The 21197-nt window shown below is 42.2% G+C and overlaps 1 protein-coding gene across 1 annotated transcript in view; it reads left to right on the top strand.

Moving 5' to 3' along the window:
- The window catches only part of RBM33 (RNA binding motif protein 33), a 120322-nt gene that overhangs the window by 58371 nt on the left and 40754 nt on the right, over positions 1–21197 (top strand). The window contains exon 9 of the mRNA XM_040984376.1: positions 1735–1793. Within this exon, the coding sequence (XP_040840310.1) occupies positions 1735–1793 (59 nt within the window). The remainder of the gene's footprint in view (positions 1–1734; positions 1794–21197) is intronic.

The following is a 21197-nucleotide window of genomic DNA, read 5'->3' as shown; positions in this document are numbered from 1 at the left end:
TAGCATGTACATTTCAAAGACAGGTGGAACCTAGCTAATTGAGCCCCAAGATATGAACCTGGCATATAATGCCTTCTCTTCTATGAAATGTCTTTTAATATTTGTCTCTATACTTGGAAGTCAGAAGTGCAGCAAGACAGGGAAGAAGAGAGAGAGAGAGATCGAGAGATATCTTCCCATCCGTTGGCTCACTCCCTGATGGCCACAGTGGCCAAGATCCAAATGCCAGGAGCCTCATCGTGATCCCGCACGTGGGTGGTGAGGATCCCAAATTGGACCATCTTCTGCTGCTTTTTCCAGGCCATTAACAGAGTGTTAGATTGGAAGTAGAATAGCTGGGATTCAAACCAGCGCCTATAGGAGATGTTGGTGTTGCAAGCAGAGGTTTTATCTTTGATGTCGTGACATCTACCCCTGAAATGTCTTTTATTGTTGTTGCTTCCTCCCCCCCACCCCCCTGCCTTTAAAGGTAGATTTTATAGAGAGAGAAGGAGATACAATCAGGTCACGAACTGGTGCCCATATGGGATGCTCGTACCATGAGCTAAAGGGTAGCGCATTGAACCACCACACCGGTCACTGAAATATCTTTTCAAAAATTATTTCATTTGCTATTTTGGTGGAAGATTGATGATAGTTTTGTTTTAAAAGTCATGGTCCTGGCACAATGACTGAAGTGGCTAGTCCTCCCTCTTCAGATGCCAAGAACCCATATAGACGCGGGATCGTGTCCTGGCTGCTCCACTTCCGCTCCAGCTCCCTGCCTGTGGCCTGGGAAAGCAGTGCAGGATCATCCAAAGCCTTGGGACCCTGCACCCATGTAGGAATCTGGAGGAGACCTCTGGCTCCTGGCTTTGGATTGCCTGAGCTCTGGCTGTTGCAGCCATTTGAGGAGTGAAGCAAAGCAAGGAAAATCTTTCTCTCTATCCCTCCTTTTCTCTGTAAACCTGCCTTTTTAATAAAAATGAATAAATCTTTTATTTAAAAAAAAGTCTGTAAGTGACCTGAACATTTTGGAATAGCAGTTTGTTTAATCATTTTCTATGAGGATATTTCTGCATTTCCTCGAGTTCCAGGATATGCAATTTTCCTTTTTCTGCTTGCCTCATTTCTTCCTTCCATTCTCTCATCTTTTTCACGATTCATGATGTTTTAGATTTAAATTTGCATATGATTAGGGTCTGAGGCTTATTAGCCTGAGCACTCTAGACAGAAGTATGAAAATAAGCATGTTTTTTCTTTAGAGGAATACTATTTTTTGTTGTGAAGTATTTGAATTTAAAATAGCAATTTACTGTTGAAATTGAAGATACCTTCAGGCTAGCGTGTGGCAGCAGGTTAATTGACCATCTGTGAGCACTCATTTAAGTCGTGTCTGCTCCATTTCTAGTCCTGTGCCCTGCTAACATGTCCGGGGAAAGCAGCGGAAGACGACGAGAGTGCCAGTGCCCTTCCATCATCGTGGAGGAGCCAGGCCTTCTGCCAACACTTTAGGAGTGTTGGAAAATTGCTGTGCCTCCATTTAACTGTAACTTCGCTTTTCAGATCAAATCTTGACCCAATTAAAGTCAAAACTAAATGTAAACTTCTGCTGCAGTGTACAGAAAAGGATACTCGTCTTCCGTTTCTGCACATAACACATTATAGATGTTTGGTATGGAAAATCAGATGTCTCTTGTCTGGCGAGTTTGCATATGAAGTGACATTGTTTGTAACGAGAGGTTTTTCTTGCAGTGCCCTTGCTGCCCGTTCCAAGCCAGCCGAGGCCTGCTGTGGGACCGCAGAGATTTCCTGTGAGTAGCAGCTGCCCCTCTGCGCCGAGGGCGGGGAGTGCACATTCACTGAGAGATCTTAGTGTCGCTCGCGCAAGGCCTTCCAGCCAAATGCAGTTTGACGTGTTTGTCAATATTGACAGGAGTTTCTGCAGCGCACAGTGTTTGCTCAAAGATTAAGGTCAATGAATTTTTTTGAGAGTGGAATTTGGTGTAACTAAAATTGTTGAATCAGGATCATCAGTGGAATAAGTACCTTTTATGTTTAAGAATATTTATTTTGAATTGTGTTACTGCTTTATGTTATAGGAAAGATTCCTCTTACAGTAGATGGTGCATGTGTGAGTGTATGTGTTGGTAATAGTGTCCAATCTTAAGAATTAAAAATAAGGTCTCTACTGGTTTTTCAAAGATCTCTAAGGTCTTGAATAACTTGTGTCATACTTTGAGAAAATTTTGAAAAGAAAGCACACATTCTTTGTGTCCCTCACTTGTATACTTACATGGACGCGAACGCATTATTTTCTATGATTTTATTCATTCTCCTATCATGCTTAAAGTGGAAGAATAACATGCACAAACTAGATGTATTTATTTGCGTTTCTACTGCCTTTGAACTTTTAGTTCAGTTTGTACTTTTTTTTTTTTTTTTACATTTCATATTATTTTGATAATCTTTACATAATTGGTTATGGCACAGAGGGTCAGGGACTACAGGAAAGTGGATTAAGACCATTGTTTCCACATTCTCTCTCTCTTTTTTCTGTATCTGGGGTACGGGAGGAGATAAAGGGAGAAGTCCCACCCAACCTCCCATCTATCCTAGGCCCCCGACGTGGGGCATGCTCCAAGGGCACTGCTCAAGTGGTTTTGATATTTTAACAGTTCTGAATTGCTGCCAGTCTCGCCATGCCAAGCATGAAGAAATCTCTCCAGAATCCACTGGCTGATACAGTTCATTTTAAAGTCTCTGTTGGCCCAGATTTTCACTGCCAACACACGGCTGGAGTAGTTGATTGATTTGTTCTGTCCTCCATCCTCTGTTGTGGTACCAGGTGTCCTCTGCGGGTTCTGATGGACTGCCATATCCTCCAAGTACACCTGGTTATGCTGTCCCCTGTTCCGTCTGAGCCACTGGGGAGGCTCAGCTTTGGCACATGCACTCCATGGTCAGACCAGGGAACCTGCACTTGTCTTCATGGTTGGGGTTCTGAGATCAGCAGTTCAGTTGGAGGAATCCCCAAACAAACTTCATCTGAGATGATCCCAGGCCTGAATCTGGTGTGTGTATGCCTGTACAGATTCTGGCACAGTTCGTTGCCCCAATCAGCTTATGCACATGCTGGTGGTTGCTATTGCTGGGTCAGTTCTATTTCCAGCCCTGTGTTTTACATGAACCAGTGGGTGTTGGAGGCCACCCCAATCCTGTCCACCACACATCTGGCCACATATAGCTGCAGCCTAGTAGGGGTGACTCGTGAGAATCCCCGCCAGGCCCACTCCTGCCTTGGTTCCCATGCTTGCCAGTATGTACAGCAGACTGGTCCATTCTGTCCCATGCAGTATTGGGTTTTTTAAGGCGGAGAGCACATGCATGTTTCTTTTTTAAAACAGTATGGGGTAAAATCTCAGAAAGAGCACAGGATGTGTCTTTGATAAAGCAAGCAATCTTCATTTTGAGGAGATACAAGCTGTCTAGTTAATTGTGTGGTATGGTACTTGAGTCATTGGAATCATGTATGTGATTTACTAAACATTTAAATGAAGGTTATGAGTGGCTAATTAAATGTTTATTGAAAAGTAAAATTAAGCTTTTCTTGATTGTGCTTATCATGTGTACATTATGGTATGGTTTCTGAAGAATGTTAATACTGGGTTGTTCCCTTCTATTTATTTAATTTTTTCTTAGATTATTTACCATGTTCTAAAAATGGGTTGTTCCAAACTTTTACTATTTCTTGTTTTTCCATAATCAGATACTTATCTAAGTAGCTATTTTATTATAGACATCAGTATAACGTATGCCGTAGTTATCAGATTTTTTAAATTTATTTTCATTGTATTTGGAACATTTTTCATTTGCTGGTTCACTCCTTTTTCCTTCTCTACCATCTTCATGCTGGCAATAGCCAGGGCTGGGCCAGGACAGAACAATGAGCTCAAAACTGCAGCTAGGCCACGGGGGTCGGCGACAGGCATTTGGAGGTCGGCGACAGGCACTCAGGTGCAGGAGCTGTCACTTGGTGACTCCCAGTGCACGGCAGCACAAAGCTGGATCAGCAGTGATGCAGGCTGTCGGGTGTCCTGAGGACAGCTGAACTGCTCTGCCAAATTCCCACTCCTATTAGACAGTTTTCTTCCAGTGCAATAATCTGTCTCTTAATTACTGTGATGCATTGACTTTTTAAGTCCTTTTCTCTTTCTCAGGATTGTTAGCACATATGTTAAAATTATTACTGGATGTATTGTGATGTTTCATTTGCACTTTGGGGTGAAATTTGATGACAAATTATAGTTTAAGAAATAAACAGAAAACAATATTGTCTGATGTTGATATTTTGTAAAAAGTTTACTGATATAAAATTAACATAGTTACTACTTTTCATTTTTTGTTTTTAAGATTTTTTTTTAATTATTATTATTGGAAAAGCAGACCTGTAGAGAGAAGTTAGATACTCATTCCATAAGTGGCTACAATGGTTGGAGCCGAGCTGATCCAAAGCTAGGCGCCAGGAACTTCTTCCAGGTCTACCACGCAGGTGTAGGGTCCCAAGGCTTTGGGCTGTCCTCCACTGCCATCCCAGGCCACAAGCAGGGAGCTGGAAAGGAAGTGGAACAGCTGGGACATGAACCGGCACCCATATAGGATCCTAACCTGTACAAAGGCAAGGTTTTAGCCACTGAGCCATTGTACTAGGCCCTCATTTATTTTTAATTGTGGAGATTTCATAAAATACAACACTTGGAGGTTATTACAGGATACTGGAAACAAGATTTTGTGATATATTTAACTTATTTTTTTTTAAGATTTATTTATTTTTATGTATTTATTTGAAAATCAGAAATAGAGAGAGGGAGAGGTGGGTGGAGAGAGAGAGATTGATTCTGTCTGCTGGTTCATTTCTCCTTTGTCCACCACAGCTAGGGCTGGGCCAGGCTGAGGTCAAGAGCCAGGAGCTTCATTTGGGTCTGTCTGCCACTTGGGCGCAGGGGTCCAAATGCTTGGGTCACCTGCCACTGCTGTTGCCAGGCCACCAGCAGAGAGATGGACTGGAAATGGAGCCGCCCCATGCCAGATCCAGTTTGTTGTCTTTTAAGTTATTTTGTACTCAGAAGAGCTAGCAGTGTTGAGCTGTGATTTGAAAGCTTTGTAAGGTGTGTTTGTTTTTGTTTTAGATTGGAAGTATATCATGATAGAAGTTAGTGATATATATAGTATGCTTTTGAAATTCTCCTTTTAACTCAGTTATTCACTACTGTTTAATATGTATTTGTCTTTAAGGTCCACATACAGGTTCTCAAGTAGAAGCTAGTATAGTGAACTTGAATTGAAAATGCTGTGTTCTACTTACTTCCGTAATCATGCTTTTTCAAAGAAAATAGTCAAATGTGGATTTTGTTTCAAATGTCTGTAGAAGCCTTGTCTTAGTGGGAGGTGAACTTTAGACTGTTTCCTGTGAGTTAACTTGAGCCAGGTCTTTGTTGAGTATGTTTTGTTTTTTTTTGCCTTTTCTACTAGATTGGACTTAATTGCTAAGAAGATGACTTTAATTTATAGGTGTCTAACGAGGCTCTGCTTTGTGTATGCCAAGTGATCTGCATAGTCCTGTTTTCTAAATTGTGGAATAATGAAACAAAGTGAAGTATAACCTACCATCACTAAGGTGCTTTTCACCACAGTGAAATTTGTCGATACAGTGAAAACAATACCTCGGTTTAAAGCCTGTGGGCGACTTCACCTGCTCTGTCAAGGTGCTGCTCCATAGCTGAGATCCTTGCAGTATTTTTCCAGATAGAAGGTTCAGGTCAGGAAGCATAACTTGAGTTTCATTGTTGGGTTGTTTGAGTTCTTGCTGCACAAAATTAGATTTTAATTTAGAAATCTGCATCAGTGCTTATGAAAACATGATTAGATTGTATTAAGTTTACTTGTGAACTTCCCTTTCCGCAGTTTAAGCCCCTTTAAATGAGTTCCTATTGCTTTGTGCTGAGCGTATCTATTGCTGCACAGATCAGAGTTGTAAGTTTGTTCATATGTCTGTAATTACCTAGTTATGGGAAAGACAGATATACAGAGAGGAGGAGAGACAGAAAGATCTTCCATCCGATGGTTCACTCCCCAAGTGGCTGCAACAGCCGGAGCTAACACATCCGAAGCCAGGAGCGTGGAACCTCTTCTGGGTCTCCCACGTGGATGCAGGATCCCAAGGCTTTGAGCTGTCTTTCACTGCTTTCCCAGAGCATAAGTAGGGAGCTGGATGGAAAGTGGGGCCAGCGGGATTAGAACCAACACCCATATGGATCCTGGTGTATGCAAGGCGAGGACTTTAGCCGCTAAGCAGTGGTGCCTGGCCTCAGCCTGTGGATCTGTATGTGTACAGAGCCCTGGTCCTCTTGTGTTCAGTGGTGTGGTCATGGGCCTTAGACAAGCAAGTGTGAGTACATGTTTGTTAAAGAGATGCCGACAAAAAATTGACCATTTCTTTTTATTACGTGGTCAACATAGAATGAGTTGTGTAGAAGGCACTTTGGTTTTTATGTTTGTTACAGTTAGTTTCAAGGATGCATCTGTGAACTGACACAGCACCTCTAGCTGTGTAGCAATTCAGATATATCTGTACTCAGCTGACTGAAGTGAAAATAGGGCAGGAGGATAGAACTATCACATGGTTTCTGAATTTTAAATATTTTTAGATGCTTTTGGTTTTCCTCTCTTCCCCGGTGCAGATAAGCTTTAATTTTCTTAGCAGTCAATTTTGTTTGACATTTTAGTGAAAACTTGGGACATATTTAGTTTATAATTAACTTGTATAAGAAGCTATTGGATGTTGCTTCCATGTTTTTAATTAGCCATAATAGAGAACTTTACACAATTCAATATGAAATGTCATTTTTATAAAATTGTTGTAAGTGTTCAATTAGGCCAATATATGGTAGGTTAGACTTCATATGATGTATGCAGACTAATATTTTTATTTCCTCTTAATATTATTTTAAAAATTGAATACTTTTAAATAATTTTAAATGTCAAAAATGATAAATGTCGTAAGAATATAATCCTTATTTTCATTCCTTTGGACATAATTGCTTAGTTCTCCACTTGAGCTAATGTGTGCTTTCGTCACAGTAGTCATTTTTTAAAAATTTTATTTTTGACAATCTTTACATAGTTAATTAGGGTAAAAAGGTTGAAGGGCTATAGGAAAGTGGGTAAGACTGTCATTTCCATATTGTTTCCTTCATGTATCTGAGGTAAAGGGAGGTATGGAGGGAGAAGCCCCATCCAGTCTCCCACCCACCCCAGGTCCCGGATGTGGGGCATGCTCTGAGGTACTTGCTCAAGTGGTTTTTGATAGTACACCAGTTATGAGTTGCTGCCAGTCTCGCCACTCCAAGCATGATGAGATCGCTGAAGAATGCGCTGATTGACATAGTCCATCATAGAGTCTCCATTTGCCCAGTATTTCGCTGCCACATATAGCTGTGATGGTTGATTGACTTGTTCTGTCTTCTTGTCATTGTTTGAAGAAATTTCTTCCCGTAGTCATTCATTTCAGGAATTCTCCTGGCCGCTTGAATAGGCTTCTGTCTAAAAATTAGATTCATGGATGTAATTTTGGTTTTGGATACAACCATTTGTGCTGAATTCACTGGCCGTTTTAGTTTTTCAAGCAGCTATAAATTGCACTCTCTCTTTTTTTTTTGCAAGTATGAAACATAGACCAGTTGATAGTGTACCATAGAAAAAAAGTTTGGTCACACATTCTGATTGTGAACTAGTCATTTAAAGAGGCCGCACACACCACACCTCTCAGCTCCTGGATTGTGTCTCTGCTTGGGTTCCTCTGTGCTGTGCAGTCTGGGACTGGCGTACAGCCAGCAGCACTGCCACTCCAATCAGGAACTGAGAGTAATTTCACAAAACTCCGCGCAAGAGGGAGTATTTAACATGGTAGTGAGGAAGGCAAAACTAGTTTGCCACTCAGTTTTTAAACATTTATTTATCTAATTTGTAGGAGAAAACATACAATTTCGCATCAGCCTGTCTCCTACCCTGATGTTTGAAGTGGCCAGGCCTGGGCTGAAGCAAGGTTAAGCCAGAAACAGGGAACTAACTCAGCTGTCATCGCATGAACAGGAACCCAAGTATTTGAGCCCTCCTCACCTGCTGCGTCTTAGAATGCGTGTGAACTGGAGGTGCGATGCAAGCAGGCTGGTGGTTGTGTCAGATGCACCCTGGCCCCTGGAGCCTTTCTGAGAGTCTGTCTTTATTTCTAATTAGAATTCTGTTTTCAGTTACAAATGTCCACTGATTTGCAAGTCTATCCAATTGGTTTCTCCTTCCTCAAAGTTCATACTATTTTTTCTTTCACCATTAATACAAAACTATAAATCTTGTTATCAAAAGTATCTTTTTACTTAGGTGTACATACTTACTTCATTGATAACACTGTGATTATGCTGTCAAATCTAGATTTCCTTCTCAAAAGTAATGCCGTACTTTTCAAAGTTTGCCCGATTAAAGTAACACTAAAATGTCAGTTTTTAAAACATTTTTTTAGACTTTATTTTTGGATTTATTTTACTTGACAGTCAGAATTACAGAGGCAGAGGGAGAGAGGGGTAGGAGAGAATTCTTGAATCTGCTGGTTCACTCCACAATGGCCGCTGTCCGCAGACCTTGGCCAGTCTAAAGCTGAGAGCCAAGAGCTTCCTTCCGGCTTCGCATGTGGATGCAGGGGCCTAAAGATTTGGGCAAACCTGGTGTCCTAGGCCATTATAGGGAGCTAGACCGGAAGTAAAGAAACCAGGACGCGAGCCAGCATCTGTATCAGATGCCAGCACTACAGGCAGAGGATTAGGCTGCAGTGTCATTACATTGGCCCTCGTTGTTGAGATAGTTTAATTTGTTGCTTAGAAAGAGCTTTTGCAATTGCATTTAATTGAAAGCAGAGATTGATGTGTCTATCTTCCATCCACTGGTTTATTCTCCAGATGCCCCACAACAGCCACAACAGTGCCGGCCAAAGCCTGGATCCATTAACTCAGTCTGGATGTCCCCCACAGGTGGAAAGCACCACAGTGCTTGAACCATAACTTGATGCCTGCCGGGGGGTGCATTAGTAGGAAGCTGGCTAGGAAGTGGAGCTGGGACTGGAGCCAGGACATCCATTGTGGAATGTGGGTGTGTGAAACAGCGACTGCACTGCTGGGCCGAGAATACCCACTTCATTCATTTTTTGTTTTGTTTGTTTTCAGTGCAAATGCAATCACTTTTTTTTTCTTAGAGTGTAACGTTTTACTGAAACAAGACTTTTACCAGTGTTTCCAAACAGCCATAGAAGATGATTACAAGCTTTTTTGAAAGGGAAATCCACATTTGGCAGCAGATGTCTTAAGCGTATTCTCGGCTCGTCTATGTGAGGATGATACATTTTGGCTATGAAATGTGCTTTGGGATCTGCCACTGGGTGTTCTGCAAGAAACAGTTCACTATGCAAAGTCTGTCCCTCCGTGGGGGAGTTCTGGAGCCGTCCGTGGCGTGGATCCAGCCAGCACTGCTGTGGTGCTACTCCTTGACGCCAGGAACCACAGACACTCCCTCAGCTGAGCCTTTGGTCGTGGCTTCAGCTCTGCTTACCTGCTGCTGTCACTATTTTTTTTTAAGATTTATTTTATTATTTATTGGAAAGTCAGATATACAGAGAGGAGGAGAGACAGAGAAGAAGATTTTCCGTCCAATGATTCACTCCCAGAGTTTGCACAACGGCCGATGCTATGTCGATCCAAAGCCAGGATCCAGGAACTTCTTCTGGGTCTCCCACGTGGGTGCAGGGTCCCAAAGCTTTGGGCCGTCCTCGACTGCTTTCCCAGGCCACAAGCAGGGAGCTGGATGGGAAGTGGGGCTGCCGGGATTAGAACCGGTGCCCATATGGGATCCCGGTACGTTCAAGGCGAGGACTTGAGCTGCTAGGCCACACTGCCGGGCCCTGCTGTCACTATTTTTAAGTGTACAGAAAAATCCCAAATAACTCATAGTTTTAAAGTTCAGTGCTTTAATTTTACATTGCTGTTTTTAGGTAAACAGTATTTCTGTGGGGCATTACGAATAGTTTGGCTGCTACATAATATGTTCAAATATTTAGCTATTTATTTGAAAGTCAGAGCATTTTGATTCTACTTTGTTAGTTTTGGATAAATGGTATATGTCTGGGCAGTTAATAGCTTGGCTGCTAAATAGTACATTTTAAACAAAAGTTTATTTATTTAACAGGCAGAATCAGAGAGAGATGGAGGCAGGGAGAGCGAGAGAGGAAAGCTTCCATCTGCTGGTTCATTTCCCAAATCACTGTGACACCCAGGCCTGGCTGGGCCGGGCCAAAATCCGGAGCTTCATTCAGGTTTCCCAAATGGGTGCAGAGGCCCAGGCACTTTCGCCATCGGCCTTGCTTTTCCTAGACCATTAGCAAAGAGCTAGATTGGAGCTGGAGCAACTGGGACTCACAATAGCCTGTTGGCACTGCAAGTGGTGGCTTAACCCACTGCACCATTGTACCACACACAGCCCAGGCCCCTGAGTCATTTCTCAGTGTTGTCTCAATTAAGAATGCAAATTGGGTTTAGAAAGACTACTCTAATTTCAAGTTGGAATTCAAATTAGCCACATCGTATTTTACTTAGCGATTGCAATTTGCATCTGCATTTTACTTCTTAATTCTGGCAGCATCACAGGTAGTTTAGCATGCGTGGTACCAGGTGGCAGTGATTGATGCTGCTTGGATTTGTCCTAGATGCCATTTCATGCAGATCATGTTTGGTGAGGCTGCTATATCAAATCACATTTCTCTCTGAATATAACCCTTGCCAAAGAGAATACAGCGTGTGTTCCATACAAGAAGGAAAGTCAGCATACTGCATCTCTAACATGTTTGCTGCACTGCCCTGTGGTTTTTAGGAAAGGAACGATGGGCATGTTCTCCTATCACATATGTGAGTCAAAGGGGGCAAATGTGGAAGAAGATCCTTCCAGCTGTCAAATGTTGTCAGCTTTGTAGGGAGAGAAAGCAGTTTAAAATGCTGCTGACATAGTAACCAGCATCCTCCTCTTGCGCGTGCATTTCTGATTAATCATGATTACCATATATTATCATACCATCAAATTTAATCATATCAATGAATTCCCATCTGCAGCCATAACAGGAGCAGCTACACACTGTGGTACAGCTATTAAAGAAGGGCGTTATCATATTGAACAAACCTTTAACTTGCTCCATTAGCAGGGCTAGCTTAACGGATGACCTCATAACTCCAAGGCCAAGGAATATTGACTCATTGACATAATATAAAATTGTTTCTTCTGGTTAGAGCTACTTCAATGGAACGTACTATAATCTGTGTTCTGAATACGGGGAGGAGCTTTTAGAGTGACATAGATCCTTTCAGATACATAGTGCTGTGTGAATATATAGTGCCATTTAGGCTTAAACCTAAAGGATAGTTTTCCCATGTGCAACTCAGTAAAGAACTGTTGGACAGGAGCACGAAGTATCTTCAAACTTTCTGTGCCAAGAACATCTGATCTATCCTTCCCTCCTCCCATGGTTGTGTGTGTGTACACACACCCCTCATCCCACCCCACCCCACCCCATCCCCAGTCAGCCCGCTTGCTCTCTGAATGCCTGGGCTGAGCCATAGGCTCTAGGTGGAGGCTGAGCGTCTGTCCTGTGCGTGGTAGGATTTCCACTCGGTGGAGCATGGGTGCTGCCTCCCACGGTCTGTGTGAGCTGGATTTTGGTGTGAGGAGCCAGAGTTACACACTGGACACGTACAGTGTAGTGAGATATGGCTACTTAACTGCAGACAAAACATCTGTCATTGTGATCTGGTTCAACTTCTTTGCGTTTTTAATTGTCTTTTTTTCTAGTGAGGAAATACTGTCTCCGTAAAACATGTTTTTTTTTTCCTTCCTAACAGATTGGGAAGCTGAGTGTTGAAAAGTTAAATTATCTAAATTTGCATAACTGGAAACCAGAAGTAGAATTGTAATCAAAGTAGTTTGTTTCTAAAGGCCACTCTTAATTTTATGTTGTACCTTATCCCTAAGTACTCAAATGTACTTGAATAAACAGAGTTAGAAAAGACTAATCACTGAAAAGAATTATCGTGGTGAGAGTTTGTGCTTTGGGGTTTGTTTTAGCGGGCGGTTCTTTGAGGAGGAGTATGCCTGGGGGAAGGGTACGTGTAGGAGTAAAGGTTTCTGCATGTCATAACTTCATGTCAGTATCTTCTGCAAATTCACCAAAAGCAGCGTTTTGTATCAATAAAACTTTCAGCTTGTTGTACAACGTGCTGTCTTCGCTGCTTGAGGCAGTAACATTATTTTAGTGTATGTAAATCCATGTGACATTTCCCCCTGTATCATGAAGCCTGGTAGTGGGCTCCAGATCTGTGATTCAAAATGATTAACATGCATCTATAAATGTAAAGTACCGTTTTCGAAAATGAATGTAGGTATTTAAGGCACAACCTGAATCGGGGCAGGGGGGGACGGGGATGCTGGGGGGAGAATCTGTGGAGAACTGCAATAAGAGGATTAACATATTGTGATAGAGAGCTGTAATTTTAATGATGTCAGGGGTCACTAGTGTCTTTATTCTTTGCATGTCACCCATTTAATCAGAATTAACCAAGAAGCCTTGAGTGTCAGTTAGTTTCTTATAGAGTTCTTTGCATTTTAAGTGAGATTAATAAATGAAAACATGTTGTAGAGGAAGGTTGCAGTTTATTGAAAGATTCATGAAGTTTCAATGACACTGTAAAGGTATTTAATTAGTTTTATTAAAATATACCAGCTGACCCTTTTAGGCAAGCTGATAAGTCACATAATAGCTGTTGGATTCTTTTTATTAAAGGCTTTATATGATTAACTTTGTGCTAAGCAGTTTATGCAAAGTTTCCCTTTCTTGGTTACTAAAGTTATCAATTCTTTCTGAATAGGATTAATACTGATAACATCATGTAATTAATGAGATGCAAAAAAAGTGAAACTACAATTTATATAAGAATTATATGAGAGCATGATAATTTCTTACTTTGGATGTTTAAACGACATGAAGAACAAAATAGAGGAATGACTTGAGGATTAAAGTTCTGTTGAAAGGTAGAATTAATATTAGTACTGAAGTTCTGTTAGGTAAGGCATTCATATCTCACTAACAGTATTAAAAGAATTTGTAGTTTAATAGAGGCAATTGGTGACATGCTATCATACCAAAGCAATTCTAGGTGTTGAAACATGATCTTATCGCACCCCCCCCCCCTTAGGTAGTGTGTGTCATGGTCTGGGGACCATGCTTACATTGCATTACTAGAAGACCAGCTTGGTCTTAGCAGAGACAGTGTTTTCAGATGGAAGGAACATTTTTAAAAGCTACAGTCCAAAAACATGGGGTCTTGTTTTGAGTTGTCATTAACTGACAGTGTAACCTTGGACAATTCCAATTTAACTATAATCTGGGATGGTGTTCGCTGGAGGCCAGATCCAGCTCAGTTCGGAACTTGGGAAGGGTGTGTGGAATAGGCGTGGAGAGAGAAGAAGTGGACCACTACAATCTCAGAACCACAATGGACAATGCAAGAAAGCTGTCCCCTTTATACAGCAGTCACACACTCTGGCACCGACTGTTCTTCAAGGCACTGGTGTTTTCCAAGGATAATTTTGCCATTTGTTTCACCTTAAAACTGTCAATACAAGTTCCCAATAGATGGTGCCTATCAATCAGTAACACATTCCTGCTGCAATCCTCATTCTGCAACTTAATCTTGAATCAGTTATGGGAGGAAATGCATTACCTAAAAAGGGGAACCTAAAGATCAAGAAGGTCGAATGGGAGCAGCAGAGACAGAGACAGCATGAATCTAAAAGGCCCTTTGGCAAGACTTAAAAGCAACATCAACTTCCAAGCTGGCATTGATAGTAAAAACCAACTCCACAGCTGCAAACAGTGCTTGAATAGGTCACAGAATTCTTCCTTGGGGTGGTCCAGTGTCCTTGCAGAGGAAGGTGGAGCTGCATTCAGGTGGTTGTAGAGACATCCACCAGGCCCTGCCATGTAGCAGGGAAATTCCTTGCACTCTCCTGCCTGCAGTGAAACAGTACTCTTCACACCTTCCTGTCCCCCCAGACCCACTGCATGGACCTCAGCATGTATTTACAGCAATAGAAAAGATATTAAAGAGTCAGAACGTGAGTGAGGCTACAGGAAAGTTCTGGCTGATACAGAAGCCATATGATATAACCAAGGATCTGTACGTTTTCCCCTTACCATCTTCTGAATTTGATGGGTGAAGGATGTCTGTTTCTCTGTAAGATAAACAAAATGATAATAAAGCTTAGTGTTTGCCTGTATTTTGGATTACAAACGAAAGAGGAGAAGAGTGTAAAAAGTCCTATGCCACAACTGCTAGATGCTCTGGTGGGTGTTAGATTCGCCGACCACCAGGAAAAGAAGAACTCAGCCAAATAGATGTAAAGAATTTAGATGACCTTTATTTCAGGAACCACGGTCACGGGCTTCCCTTCCTCTTGCAGCAGAAAGACAGACAGACATGAAGGAGTGGGCTGCAGAGGAAGAAGAGCACAGAAGAGACAGGGAAGGGCCCTCTTATACTCTGCTTGACACGGAAGCCAAGACGGGGGGCGGGGGGTCGCCTTGGCCCTTATTGGTGAGAGGATATGGGTCTGTGCCTCTCATGGTACAACGGTGGTCTCACAGCCTGAGGGGCCTGCCAGAATTCCATTCTGGGTTTGGTTGGAGGCAAACTCCACCCTTCTCTGGCCACCGTGGTAACCATCAGTGGGAAGAGCTGGTCACATGACCATCCTTTGGACAGGCATAATTTTAGGACACTGTTACCAGGGGAAAAATTTAGAATTTTTACAAAGTAGGGAATTAGCAAATTTTCCTTTTGGCTAAGACTTGTGCCAGAATTTCAGTAGTGTAATTGGAAAAAAGAAAAGTGGTCCCTGGTCAGAACAGTAAGGGAAAATGGTTCTGTAAACTTCAGGAGGGCCACCCTTTGTGGAATGTCGTCTCTTTCACAGAAGCAGTATTGGCAAGCTCAGAAATTCTCAAGTTTATTCTAATACTCAGATTCCAAATTTGAGTATCCAGTAATGCAAACAGAACAGACAGGAACTCAGATCTTCCCTAGAAATTCCTTTGTAACCAGGGAAGGTGACCTTGCCAAGAAGTAACCTTGCCTTCCACACCATGTCTTTATGTAGAGACTTGGAGGTTTCTCTCATTCTTACTCTTCTTACACAACTTATAAAGCCATAAATTAACCTGATTAGTCAACTGCTTCTGCTTTTTAATAATCTCTCATACATTATGTTGATCAGAAGAAAACTTCTGATTCTTTCACCTGTTCAAGCCAGCCGTTCTATCTCAGAGATGCTGTGACTTGCTGTAATATTTTTGTTTTCTCGATTCAAAAACACACATGTACCGTCATACGATGGAATGTATGTTTGAGTGTAGAATATTGCAACAGATGAGGGAATGTGACAAACAGCACCTGCTGCTAGCCTGCAAAAACATGCCCTACCTAATGAAAAAGGTGGAGCAGTGGACTCAGGCCCTGTTGTAAAAGGAGATTAAGGCAACCCATTTGGTGCTGTAGCAGAAGAAAAGAACTAACTGGACAACAACCCCAAACAAACGATGACAGTAAATAATTTCGGTGAATGGAGCCAGTGGACATTGGGAGAGTGACATCATCCTCAGATCGATGAAATCAACATTTCAGAACTATCCAAAGCACTTGGACAGAGAACCCTCGGAACATGTACACACTGAGACCCTGGGTTGATATGAGGTGGTGGTTCCTCATCCCTGGGCGCTGGGACGTGTGGGAAGTCATGAGTGGTTTCCCCCTTTGTTTCTCCCCTTCCCCCAGGAACAAGAAGAAATAGCAAATTTGGAAGCAGTGAATTCACCCAATTTTCCCTAAACCCTGATCCTTGCCACCCTGATCACCCATGTAATCATTTTTTTAAAAAATAATAAAAAATTAAAAAAAAATAGCTTCTACCATTTTGCTGTTCACAGCAAGTGGTGAATAAGTTCTCAGATAAACGTGCTTGCTCTAGGGAGTTCGAATCCAGACTCGGCTGCTTTCTAACCTGGATCTGTGTGCCTGATTGCTGCGAGCAGAGTATCTGCTTCATATGACATAGAAGTACTGTGTCTCCTGGCAGCCAGCCATTGGGAGCCCTGGTCATGTGAGGATAAACTGGAAAGTTGGACAGGAAGGGGATGGAGCACAGCCAAGCTTTAGATAAAACTTGTGAACCTCAGCTTGTTTTTTAGGGGGAGGGCTCTGGAATGTTAACTCATAAAGTTTCGAGCTGGGGCAGAGTGTCTTGGGCATGACTTAGTCCTTAGAGAGGCAATCCCATCAGCCTGGGTGGCATTTACAGCAGCAGGGACATCTGCATTGGTAACTAAAAGGCGAGCTGAGGATGGCCCCTGAGTGTTCATTACAGGACTGTTAGCACAACAGCCCTCAGTGTTTGGCACCCAGCAGTGGATTCCTGTGGGCATCACCGGCTAGGCTTCATGTGCCTGCCTCTGATTTGGCCCTCAGTGGCCTCCCTGGCTGCTGGAAAAAGAATGAGGACCATTTGCAGGGTGTTTGCTTATTGCTGTTACACATCAGCTCTCACTTTGATTGCCCTTGGGGGAGGCTGAGTGCCACAGCCTCTGTGCTTGCTCAGAACACAGTGAGAGCACAAATGCATTGAACTGCGGCAGCTTTTGTCTGGGGAACAAGGAGTCACTCTACATAAAGCCAAATCAAGGTGATTTATACTTGTAGCATCCTTGTTTCTGCAGTAGTAATAAGGTGATGGTTTTCGTTTTTTTAATAAAATGCTGTCTTTAGACATAAAAGTAGCTATCCCTGATTTGAGCAGATGGCAGAAATTACATATGAGATAGATGTAATGCTGCATGGGAAGGGAGCATACGTGTTTCTACTCCATTCTGCTTTTTCTCAAGCAATTTTTTTCTTTCAGGAGTTTAGTCCTAATTTGTTTACTTGTATTTAAGTTTAGAATTTGGCCCTGTGAAACTGCCTTGCTGATGTTGTGCGTGTGGGTATGTGAATGACTAAGCACCATCTGTTGAGTAACAAGAAAGACCTTACTCAAGTTTTCCTGTTTGGTGTGTGTGCCTTGTATCTTACCAGGGTGTGGCTCTTGGGTTAGAACCGTAACAAAGCAGAGGAGACTGGCCCGGGTTGCCCTGGTCCTTCAGTAACTACTGGGAAAGCTGGCACCACATACTGTTCACCTGGTTTACATTCTTCAGATGGTTGCAGCGGCAAGAAGTCAGTCTCCATGGTCATCTTTTTTTTTTTTTTTCCCCTATTTAATGGTATTAGATAATAGAGAAATTAAGATTATTTCTATAATACAGGTAAATCAGAAAATTAGGTTCTGTTAGTCTCCTGCCTCTAAACCAGTAATCATCTTGGAGCTTGACTGACACTGGATCATAGTGCGCTGTTCAGGGCGGCTTGACTGCAGCCTGGAGGCCCATTGCCCAAGATCGAAGTCAGGGCATTCTAGCCATCTTCATACACTCTCTTCATTTAGCCATTCAGGAAGTATCAGTTTTGTTTCCTTACATATGCCATAGTAATTCAAGGTTGAGAATGTGAGGCTGGGACAACCCTGCTGTTACAAATAGTTCATTCATCCAATTAAATATTTATGACTAGCTGTGTGTCATATGTTGCATCAATCATGCGAACACACTGGTGTAAAAGATGGGTGTAGCTCAGCCCTCATAGATCAGCAAATGAGTGAGAAGCGGGAAGGGATTTGAAAGATTTATGAGACAAAACTTGTAAAATTTGGTGGCATTATATTTTTCTGAGTTAAGCTTTACAACAGGAATAATATCTACATATATGTGTGTGTATATATAAATTCTCACAAATTATCTGTCAGTTACATTCTAGACTATATACCTACAGAAATGATAGGTATATATGACTAACAAAAGTTTTTATTTTTGTGTTTGAGGAGTGTGTTTTCTCACACATACACACAGAGAGAATTTTTCGTGTACTGATTCACTTCCCAAATGGCTAAAATAGCTGGGACTGGCCCAGGCTGAAACCAGAAACTCCATCTGCATCTCCTGTATGTGTGGCAGAAGCTCAAGTGATTGAGCCACATCTGCTGGATTCCAGGCGTAGCAGCAGGAAGTTGGATTACAAGTGGAGTAGCCCAGACTCAAACTGGTACTCTGATGTGGGTGTCCCACGTGGTGATTTAACCTGTGACCCAGTGTCTTCCTCTAAAAGTATTTTTAAATGTATTTGTTTTAGACATGGGCAGGCAAACTGGACATCTGCCTGCTGGTCATTCCTCCGAATGCCTTCAGTGATGGGCGCTGGCCCCGCTGAAGCCAGGTGCTAGCAAGTCAGCCTCGTGTGGGTAGCAGGGATGCCCTGCTTTCCATGGATGCTTCCTGCTGATGAGCGGAAGGTGGCATCAGAACTGGGGTGGGACTCAGATCCAGGCACACTGCATGGGGGTCCATGTTTGCCACACTGCCTTTACTTTTTTTTTTTTTTATTATTAATTTTTTGAGCACAGGGAAAATTTGATGGTGAACCCTTTGTTTTGTTTTGTTTTGTTTTTTAATACTTTGCAGTCCCTGTGAGGTAGGTACTAGTTACATCTATTTATAGGTAATCAAAGAGCAGGCAGATTGAATCATTTGCTTAAGAACTGAGAGCCTGGAAGCACGCGTCAGTCACCCCTGGGATTTGCTCCTGCCTTCAGTGTCGATCACTCCCACTGCTTTCTCCTCCACTGCCCCATAGGGACATTGGGCAGGTACAAAAGCATTCTGCTTAAGTGTTAGTGACGAAGTTGTTAAAACTTATGAGAGAATTTGAGGCGTCTTGTTAAATATCACAAACATTTTGCTATGTATGAATATGCATGTTTACAGTTAGTGAGTGGAGAAAACATTTGAGGAAGAGGTGGAAGTCAGAACATTAAAACTGCCCTTGATTGGGAGGTAGATTTGAGATTTTAACATGTTTTTAAATCTAACACGGAAAAACAGTTAGAAATTTTGAATGTTTAACATGATTTCCCAAGGAATCTAACAGTGCTTAGAGCCCCAAGAAATTTTGTATTTATTGGGGAAAAAAAAGGCACATTGATCTCTTTTGAGATCATTCTGCTAAATTAGTAGTAACTGCTTAATTTTAGAAAAGGAGAAAATACTTTTCCTTGATTTCAACCTGTGACAAAATCGGAAGTCAGAGCTTTGCGGATCTGCACGTAGTGTGTTGAGAGCTGGTCTCTGTCCCGGTAGCACATCTTGTCAGCGAGGACCTCTGACTGTCAGAGACCACTCTGATGGGAGGAAAGGAAGAAGGTTGTATAAAGAGCCTTGTGGCAGCAGCCCAAATACTGTTGAGCACAAGCCTTGGAGCTCTGCGTGGCAATTGTAGAATTCCTCGGTAACTGCCGATTTCATTAGAAAGTGATGTTTTTGGAGTTACCAGGAAGAAAAGCAGCAATATATATTAGACCTTCATATATCAAATAAGAAACAGGGAGATCAGAACTTCTTTGAGCTTATTCCAGTTGTGAACAAAGTCAAGGGAATTAAAAAGTAAAGACTACTGTTCCCTGAGTTTTATGAATGCGTGACGAAAGACCAACCACCAAAGTCCTTCATATTTTTCCACCCGAGTAAAGTTCTGCCGTCTGTATACTGCTAACTCAGGGATGTATCCACCCGCTGTGTGTGTGGTGCTGAGCTGAGGTCGGAGAGAGAGGAATGAACAGTGTGCGTCATTATGTGGTCATAGTTCAATTAAGCAATTTTTTTTTTTTTGCACTTTGTTAAAATGAGAAAAATAATTGTAAACTTCCGGAACATGTTTAAAATTGGTGATACTGATTTCCAGCCGTGAATGTAACAGAGGGCTTTATGGATTAAATGGAAATAGCTCCAGAGCACTCTTCTCTCTCTTCCTGTTTCTATAACACCTCCTCTCTCTGCTTTATTGTCCACTCTTTACACTGGCGATTGATAAAGCTAAATGAGTTGGGAGCCCTGAGCGGTGCTGACTTGTAAAGGCTGAAAGCTTGTCAGCAGATCCGCAGCTTAAACTCTGTAATACGTCAGCGTACTTTCCCCGCTTACTGTTTAGTAAGTAGACTGCTATTAAGAGTTAGCAAGCACATCATTTGTGGTGGAAATGATTTTTAGGTGTAGCTGGTTGGAGAGGGGTACAGTACTGTGAGGATCCAACACATGGCAGGCGGAAGGGGCGGCTCTCCTGTGGACTGGAAGGTGTTTACAGATGGGAAATGAGCACGGTGAGGAGGAAGGAGCTGACAGAGCACAGGTGAGAGAGTGCTCAGTGACATGGATGGGACAGTTAAAATGAAAATACATACTTTCAGTGATTTTGGTTTGTTGTGCACAATTTAAAAAAAAAAAAACCTCACAGTCCTAGGGTTATCTGCCTAGAGAGACAGAAGCCAGACATCTGAGTTCATCTGTAAGGTGTGACTCCTGAAATAAAAGGAAGTGGGCTAGCCAGCAAATAAAGTGGGGACAGGAAAGAATGAAGTCTCTGTACCCAGGGTTATAAGAAACACCATCATACAAAGTGGTTTTGCAGTTTGGCTGAGGTAGACACATAGAAATAGATGAAATATGAAAGTTTGTGTATATACTGTAATAGAGTTTTCATGATTCACAGTTCTTGAGTTGGGTGTAACAAAAACTGCCATTTTCATGTCATGTAGGGAAAAGGTTTCCTTGTTTTCTAATTGAAATTTTTAAAATTTATTTGAAAGAGCGACGGAGACCTACCATCCTTTTTCACTCTCCATATGCCAGGTCTCCTAGATGGGGTAGCCATCACCTACTTCCTGCTTCCTCCTGGGGTACTGTTGGCAAGAAGCTGGAGTCCAGAGCAGAGCTGGAATCCGACATCCCGGGCACTGCAGTATGGAGTGCCAGCATTGTCTTAACTGCTGTTCCAAGTACCACCCCAAAAGTCTGTTTTCAAAAAATGCCCAAATCTACTCCTTTTGTTCAGATTCATGAGTTGGAATTTCATCCCTGCTTTTTCATTGTGATAAATGAAATG

This window comes from Ochotona curzoniae, unplaced genomic scaffold (genome assembly GCF_017591425.1).
Source record: "Ochotona curzoniae isolate NIBS_2020 unplaced genomic scaffold, NIBS_Ocur_1.0 contig_4105, whole genome shotgun sequence".
NCBI lineage: Eukaryota > Metazoa > Chordata > Mammalia > Lagomorpha > Ochotonidae > Ochotona > Ochotona curzoniae.
This window is presented reverse-complemented; position numbering and strand designations above follow the sequence as displayed.